This window comes from Macaca nemestrina, chromosome 16 (genome assembly GCF_043159975.1).
Source record: "Macaca nemestrina isolate mMacNem1 chromosome 16, mMacNem.hap1, whole genome shotgun sequence".
NCBI classification, from domain to species: Eukaryota; Metazoa; Chordata; class Mammalia; order Primates; family Cercopithecidae; genus Macaca; species Macaca nemestrina.
The window spans coordinates 77,709,628-77,718,406 of NC_092140.1; the positions used below are offsets into that span (position 1 = coordinate 77,709,628).

The 8,779-nt window shown below is 50.7% G+C and overlaps 1 protein-coding gene and 1 pseudogene across 1 annotated transcript; one reads left to right on the top strand and one right to left on the bottom strand.

Annotated features, from left to right (window-relative positions):
- The window catches only part of LOC105490773 (prolyl 3-hydroxylase OGFOD1-like), a 57,661-nt pseudogene that overhangs the window by 26,602 nt on the left and 22,280 nt on the right, over positions 1–8,779 (top strand).
- Positions 4,096–6,888, bottom strand: LOC105490710 (motilin receptor). The gene is made up of 2 exons (XM_011756593.3): positions 5,964–6,888; positions 4,096–5,173 (listed from the first exon to the last, which is right to left on the bottom strand). Exons 1-2 carry the CDS (start codon positions 6,886–6,888, stop codon positions 4,836–4,838), a joined length of 1,263 nt encoding a protein of 420 aa, XP_011754895.2. The 3' UTR covers positions 4,096–4,835.

An 8,779-nucleotide genomic window follows, 5' to 3' on the forward strand; every position in this document is an offset into this window, starting at 1 on the left:
TGCACCTGTAGTCCCAGCTACTCAGGAGTCTGAGGTGAGAGGATCACCTGAGTCCAGGAGGCTGAGGCTACAGTGAGCTGTGATTGTGCCACTGCACTCCAGCATGGGTGACAGAGTGAGACCCTGTCTTAAAAAAAAAAAAAGAGCCTATCACTAAAGGGACCTATCTGCAGGAGCCTGTGGAAAAAGCAACAACAGAACTTTTCCAGCTGGATGGCTTCTTTGGAACCACAAAGTAGTCCCCCTTATCCGTAGTTTCGCTTTCTGAGGTTTCAGTTACCTGTGGTCAACCATGGTCCAAAACTATTGAATGGAAAATTCCAGAAATAAACAGTTGTTTTCAGTCGAGCGTGCCCTGGGTAGTGTGATGAAATCTTATGCCATCCCGCTCTGTCCCACCTGAGACATCAACCAGCATCACCTGGGAATTCAATAGAAATACAGATTCTTGGGCCCCACCCCAGACCTGCTAAATCCAAACCCTCTGGGGGAAGCCCAGCAATCTGTGTCTTCACACGTCCTCCAGATGATTCTGATGCAGGCTGAAGTTTGAGAACCACTGACCCAGAGAATTAGTGTGGGGAATAAAAAGCCTTATAGCCCTTAGTACACAGGTGTGCACTATTTAAAAAGTGTGTGGTGTTTTCCTAAGGCGGCTGGTCGAGTCGGCCTCTCTCCCCTCCTCTGTAGTGTACACCAGAGAGGGACAGGTTGAGTGATTGCCACAGAGCATTCCTGTGGAGCCCATGCCCCATGCACTCAGAAAAGGCAACGTGATTTCGAAGGCTCCTCATAGAAGACTAGGGGCTCTGTAATAGTTAGGGTTTGGAATCCTTAGAAATTGGACTCATAATTAAATACTGCATCCCATCTATGTTTAAGTAATGCCACTTTTAAAACACAAAACCTAAGCTGGGTGTGGTGGCTTATGCCTATAATCCCAGTACCCTGGGAGGCTGAAGTGGGAGGATCGATTGAGGTCAGGAGTTGGAGACCAGCCTGGGTAACATAATAAAACCCCATCTCTTAAAAAAATTATTTTTTAAAATTAGCTAGGTGTGATGATGATGTGTGCCTGTAGTCCTAGCTACTTGGGAGGCTGAGGTGGGAGGATTGCTTGAGCCCAGCAGGTTGAGGCTGAAGTGAACTATGATCAAGCCACTGCACTCCAGCCTGGGTGACAGAGGGAGACCCTGTTTCTAAAACAAAACAAAACAAAACAAAACATACTAGACCTGTGCAGCCACTAAAATTTGCTTCCATATACTGGCAAATGTCATTATGACATGAGTAGAAAGGGTCAGGAGAGGGCGTGTTTGAATTTTAAACACCATTAGCACGTTGCCTGTGTCTCTTTGAGAACTTGGCACAGGGAACTCTTGGATCGCAGCGGATGTTGTGCAATAGTTCTTTGAACATTTCCTTCAGAAGTGGAAATGTCTCACGTAAAAAAGAGGAGGAACGTCCAGACAGATAGTGCAAACCTGATGTTCTGCACTTCCATCTGATCTAAATGGTGAATCCATGTTAGTCTAGATGACACAATACACATTTCAAACAGAGAATGCCATTAGAAAGTTGATTGATTTTGACATCATCACACGGACTAGTTTTTCTAGTGTATTGTGTTATACACATCTGGCACTTAGCAGTTGCTTGGTAAATATTTGCCATGGGAATGAATGAAATACAAACCCTCTTCCAAGGTTGGTAGCTCACCTAACAAAAGTGGTTCCCCCTGCAGAAGGGAGAGGGGGCTCAAAGAGAAGTGGCTGGCATGCCAGCACAGTTGGGGTGGAGAGAGTGGCTGGCCCATAGCCTCCATGATTACTACCTGGGTCGGGTGGGTAGGGAGCCCTGGACTGGAAACCAGAGCTCACTGATTCTCCTGCTCCAGTGATTCGCTGACTTGGCCTCCCTTTTCATAGCCAGATGTCAGTGTAAGAACAGACCGCTCTCTGCTGGGCTAGAGAAAAACGTTAGATCTTAGAACAACTTTTTAAACATTTTCCACCATGACCCACAGTTAGAATACATTTTATTTTGTAAACCGGGAAAGACACCAACCAAAACATAATTGAAACAAAAGTTTCACAGCACAATAGTTACCTTACTACATGTGATGCACAATGGACTGTATTCTTGTCCGTGCTGTTCCATTAAAGAAAAATGTGGCACACTTACTGATTTCACAGTCCACTAGTGGGCTGAGACCACACAAGAATCCTGCGGGAAGGGATGGCCTTCAGGCCCTCCATCTCAGGGAACATCTGGGAAGGGAAGGGTGATCCTCCTTATGCCCACACCTGAAACATGCTTAAGACCCAGGAAAGTGTCATGTAAATCCTTGTTTTCTAGAATCTGAACAAGAGAGCTCAAAAGAGAGGTCTTTGCTTCTACATTTAGAATATTATACATAAGCCAGGTGTGGTGGCTCTTGCCTGTAATCCCAGTACTTTGGGAGGCTGAGGCAGGAGGATTGTTTGAGGCCAGGAGTTTGAGACCAGCCTGGGCAACACAGTAAGACCCCAACTTTACAAAAAATTAAAAAAGTAGCCAGGCACGGTGGTGCATCCCTGTAGTCCTGCCTACCCGGGAGGCTGAGGTGGGAGGATGGTTCGAACCCAGGAATTTCAGGTTACAGTGAGTTAGGATTGTGCCACTGCACTCCAGCCTGGGCAAGAGGATGAGATCCTGTCTCTAAAAAAATAAAATAAAGTATTATATACGTCCCAATAAGGTTTTTTGCTGTGACCTTCCCTAGGGAGGTAGCCACTCCTGACTGCTCCAGAGAGGAGCTCCCATGCGCAGAAGGACTGTGGCAGCTGCTGTACTCAGTGCTACCAAGCAGACAGTTACGGAGGCTCAAGGCTGGCACCACCACTGTCGGAACCCCTACATCAGTGCTCCCCAAAGTATTTCTCACTCCATGAGATTTTACTAAGTGTTCTTGGGGAGGGAAGATGGGGAGTTGGTTCTGTGATAAAATAAGGAGATGTTGGTTGAGACAACTTCTCAGAGCCTCTAACATGCTATGTTGTGTTGTGTGTGTTAAATGTTTAGGGTGTGGTGGGGGAACACAATGTGGTATTTTCCTACCATATTTAAACCCAGAACCATTTTTTCCAATAATCCCTGAAAATCTGCAGAACACAGTTTAGGGAATGCTTCTTTCAGTGACTACAATCTGCTTCTTCCACTAGCTAGGAGAAAAAGCAAACTAGAGTCTTCATTCCTGCGCCAATTGTGGACCGGGCTGGGGACTGAGCTAGGGCTTTGGCTAAGAAAATGAGAAAGCAACAGAACTTTGAGTGCATGTCAGGCAGACCATTGTTATTTATGTATTCATCTTTTGTAGTTGTAACTATTCAAAAGAGACTATGGTGGCCTGTGGCGGAAAGTAATTTAGACACTCACCGAAGCCATCCAAACTGTGGGCTGTGAAGCAGAGACATCAAGTCAGTGAATCAGCACAGCTGCCTCTCCAGCCTCCAAGTCTCAATGTGACTTGATGTCTATCTGTCATTATAACTCTGAAGTTATAGCATTTGTCACTTTTCTGGTATTTGTAGATTTGAAGATTCATGAAGGTCTCAGGACAAATTCCTCATAAAAATCAAGATCCTATTGTAATTTAGGTTTGAATTTATCAATCTGAAAGCCCCAAAAAAGGTCCCATGTACAACCTGAAAGCTGTACCCTGCCCACATCTTGGGGGTGCCATTCATACAGAAGGTGGTGTCAGTGAAGCCCTTTGGAGCTGAGGGACAACAGTAACCCTCTAAAAATATTTTTGTTTTAAACTGTAAAAATCAAAACAAAGTTACAGAGTTGTTGATCAGAATGTCCTGTGAGTTCTCTTTCACTCTTGACTAAATCCATTGGCTGGTGTTTTTCAGTAAGGACAGTATCTTGGCTTGGGAGTAGGTGAGCAACTTAAACACTGGATTCAGACTCCAGGTCACCAGCTCCTGTTTGGGCAATCCGAGACTCACTTCCAAAACAGGAATGTTGATGACAGCACTCACCCCACCAAGCTGAGGCGAGATAAAGCATATTAAATAGCTCTTTACAAATGTCATTTGTAGTCACCAGAGAAAGCCATGTCCTGCTGAGCTCTCTACTCTCAAATGTTGATGCCCAAAGTTTGCCACCCCATGGCCAGTGGCACTGGGAAGGTCCCGTGGGCAGTGTCAAGGAGAAGTGGGTTGCAATACAGTTGCTTAATACTTCTGAAAGAGGGTTTTATTGTGCCTAAACTTTATGATTTGCTGTGATCTGGAGAGGTGGGACCCCGAACACTGGAGTCTACCTAGAATTCCTTTTACTTCTGAAAGTTTTTGCAGCCATACATAGGTATTAAATCATTTCTTGGATCCAAACTGTCATTATCCTGGTTCCTTGTAGATGTACTGTTATATTTACATCCAAAACATAAAATACACTCATGATCTCAGAGGTGGCAGTTTTGGGACCAGCATCTCTATGTATCACTTAACTGTAAAATGAACAAACATCCTTCCGAAGAGTAGGAGAATGAGGACTTCATGAAACCATCACACAGAGCACACTTTGAGATGTGGGATTTCGTGATGGTAAAACAGACATCCCTTAGGAGGTACTTGGGAAGGAAACTAGAAAGGTTGGCACAGTTACATTTCATACCTTGGTTAAATAAATCATACGGTCTATTTCTTAACCAACTGGCACAACTGCAACCCTCTTTCCATTGTTCTTAACAGGATCTGTTCCTCACTTTCAGTCTTTATTTCTCTACACACCTGTTTTCCCCTAAGTCTTAGAACTGCGAGAGGAGCCTGGCTTGGTCGTGCTGGTTACCCCGTCGTCTTCATCTTAGCACTTGTCTGGGTGTAGCCTGCTGTGTCTCCTCCAGTGTCCCCTGCAACTTCCCCCGCAGTGTCCCTGCTTCTGTGTAAGCCTGTCGGCTTGGACTTCCTTGCCAGCAGCAGTTTACAGGCCGCCGCTCTGTACTTCTTTGAAATGAGGTTGTAGAGGATTGGGTTGATAGATGCGCTCAGATAGAAAAGTTGCAGAGCCACGATGTTAAAGTACTGAGAGAAGTACATCATCCGCAGATCTTCTGTGTTTATGTAAATGATTCTGCCAACGTGGAATGGCAACCAGCAAACTACGAATGCCAGAACCACCACCACTGCAACGTAAGACACAGCACCGGGATTAACAAAAGCATTGGGAAGCAAATAACCCCCCACCCTCACAAGGAACCATCTGCAATAATAAGTAACAGCAAAATAAATTAGAGAAAACTTCTACCTAGCCAGATCCTCACCCCAGAAAAAAATGACCAGGCTGCAGGATATTTGCTTTAAAACTGCATAGTAGGTTCCTATACGTGTTATCAAGGCTGGACATAAACCAGAAGGAGCAATTTCTCTGAACAAGCCGCCTTGGAAGGCTTCCTTCCACAAACCCACTTCGGAGAAGTTTTCTGTTCTCTGTTGAAAAGAATTCTACAACAGGTCTGAACAATCTTTACTTTTTGATATAAGCAAGGTTTACTTTAGCCTTCAGCATCACTTAACATTAAATAAAAATTTTTAGCTTAATGAAATCTCCCTCATCTTCTCAAGGGCACTGTGAGGACTCCTCATCTGTGGCATCTAACAGGTGGTTGGATTAAGAATTTCCAACTCTCCTTCCTGGTCTCAGAGGCTCTGGAAAAGCACTGCTGGTTACCGAATCGGATCGGGGATTCCACCCTCAAAGCCCCCCTGGGGTCCCCCAGAGCTCCTGGGGGACAGGACATGGTTTTCTGGGGGTACAGGAAGTACGGGCGGGTGGAGGCTGGAATCGAAATGGGAAAGGGAACTGGAAGCGGCACCCAGAGCTGGGTGAGCAGGGGAAGGGGACCCAGCGTTTGGCGGCCCCCGGCGGGGTGGACCGCAGGCAGGCGTCTTTGGAACCGCGGTGGCTCCACTTACGCAGGACGCGGACGGTCTGCCGGTGGCCTCTCTCCCGCCCCGAGGTGGCCGGGCCTCGCAGCGGCCGCCGGCTGCTCCACAGCTCGCGCCCGATGAGCCCGTAGAGGATGCTGAGGCACAGAAAGGGCAGGAAGAAGTAGGCGGTGGTGACCCACAGCATGACACGCAGCGCACCCAGCTGCGCGGGGCTCGGCCGGCATTCGCGGCTGAACAGCGCCGCGGCCTCCGCGGTCTCGGGCCCCGACGGCGGGGACGGCGGTGGCGCCCGCGAGAGCCAGAGGGGCGGCGACGAGGCGGGCCAGAGGGGCGGCGACGAGGCGGGAGGCGAGGGAGCGAGCCGCGCGGTGCCATTGAGGCCCGGGACCACGGAGATGTCGGGGTCCTGCTCGACGCCCACCAGGAACAAGAAAGGCCCGGCAGAGAGCAGTGCCACCACCCAGAGCACAGCGATGAGCGCGCGGACGCGGCGCCGGGTGACCAGGACGCGGGCGCGGAGCGGGCGACAGATGGCCAGGTAGCGCTCGACGCTGAGCGCCGTCATGTGCAGCAGCGTGGCGTAGGTGCAGCCCTCGCCCACGTAGAGCGACAGGCGGCAGAGCAGCGGCCCGAACACCCAGGGCCGCGAGCGCCAGAGGCGGTACAGGTCGAAGGGCAACCCGAGCAGGATGAGTAGGTCGGACACTGCCATGCTGCCCAGGTACAAGTTGGTGGTGGTCCGCATGTCCCGGTAGCGCCCGATGAGCAGCACGGTCACCACGTTGCCGCTCACCCCGACGGCGAACAGGCCCAGGCACACGGCGGTCACCGGCACCAGCGCCCCCAGGGGAAAGGGCGAGCAGCGGCGCTCGTCGCAAGGCGGCAGCGTGGCCCATGGCTGCTCCCGCGCGCCCTCGTGGCCGTCGCTGCTGTTCCAGCGGCTGCCCATGGGTGCTCCCAGCGGCCGTCGCGTTCCGGGTCGGGCTGGGAGCCTGGCGCGTGGTACCGCTCGGTGAGCGCCTCCTTTCCCAGCCCGCGCGCTGCGGGCGCGGACGGTCAGACGGCGGAGCGCTGTGCTGCGCTGTGCTGCGGCGCTCGGGAAGCGGCTCTGCAGGGTGGGCACCGAGGCGCTCCCGAGCTGGCTGCGCGCAGTCTCCGCCCACGGCCGCGGCCCGCCCCGGCCCGGCCCTGCTCCCGCGCCCTCTCCCTGGCCCATGCAGTTCTAGGGCGCTTCGCTCTCCACCAGCTGGAATACCCGGCGCCCTGAGTGCACGAGCCCTACCCCGTCCTGTGAGCGATGTCTGCACCCTAGAGAGCTTCGGTTACTGGACCCAGCACTGTATGGGCGCTTTTGTCGGTCCGGTACACAGGAGACCTTCGAAGGGCTCTTGGTCTGGTGGCTGGTAGCTGCCGCTTGATGGTGGAGGAGGGCTTACGGTAATCCTCAGGAAGCCATAATGCTAAATAATAGGAGGGGAGTCTAGACCAGAGTCTGGAGCCTCTCCTGTCTAATCCTGGCTCTATAACCGAGTAACTGCGTAATCTTGGGCCAGTTCTCTTCTGTAAATTCGCGAGTGGTGGAGGGAGCTGACCATATAATTGACCAAAAAATTTCTTTTTTATTCTTTTTTCTTTCTTTATTTCTTCTTGAGACAGGGTCTCACTGTCGTCCAGGCTGGAGTGTAAGTGGCGCGATCACAGCTTACTGCAGCCTCGACCTCCCAGGCTCAAGCAGTCCTCCCACCTCAGTCTCCTGAGTAGCTGGGAGCACAGGAGCGCCCATGCCCCGGCTAAATTTTGTGTGTTTTTTTTTTGTATAGTCGGGGTTTCGCCATGTTGGCCAGCCTGGTCTCAAACTCCTCACCCCAGGTGATCCACCCGCCTCGACCTCCCAAAGTGCTGGGATTACAGGTGTGAGCCACCGTGCCCGGCCATGACCAGATAATTTCAAGGATCTATGAGCATATTTATTTATTATAAAGAACAAGACAAATATTTACGTGGACACTAGAGTACTTTCACATGTGATATGTCGTTCTTATGTACAATATGTTTCATAAACTTAAAAAACTAGACTGTCAACACCGGAAAGAACGAAAATTGGGGAAAGGGGCTAAAACGGATGTAAGCGTCTGTTCAGTGTGGTCTTAATAACAATAGCTAACACTGAGAATTTAGATGGATCTGGCCCTTTGCTCTCCATTTAATCCTCATGGCCCTCCTTTCGCCCATGAACAAAGCGGGTCTCGCTTGAGATCAAACAGGCAGTAAGAGGCGGGACTGGGATGTGGGCTCTGGTCGGCCTAATCCCAGAGCTTGGAAGACGGACGTCCCACTCACTGCCCAGCTCCACCCCCTCAGTGGCTTAAATCCTCAACCTCTTTTCTGGACCTGACACCTGGCTTTGCCTAGGGACAAGCTTCTCCTGCAGTTCTCTCTCACATGCAGACTGTGAGTTTGGAGGAGGGACACCTGTCGCCTTCCTCATCGCTGCTGCTTCCAGCGGTCCTAAAACCTAGCTTTGAGTGCGACTTCATCAGACCCCGCCCACCCCAGCGCTTTCCCCCGTGGTCATCTGCAGTCCCTGAGGACCAGGTGCCTGCGCTCTCTTTCAAGCACTGCATCTGCGGCCGTTCACACCCATGGCGAGTCTTGGAATGCCTTGGCCTCTAGTTTGTTGACCTCCTTTCCACCTAGGACCTTGCTTTCCACCCGATCTCAGCCGCGCCTGTCGACCTATCTCGGCGGGCGGGATAGTCAGTGTAGGCCCTGGAGGAGGGGGTGGGAATTTGGGGAACAAGAGACACGAGAAATGGAGACAAGACAGTGCTCTGATCAAG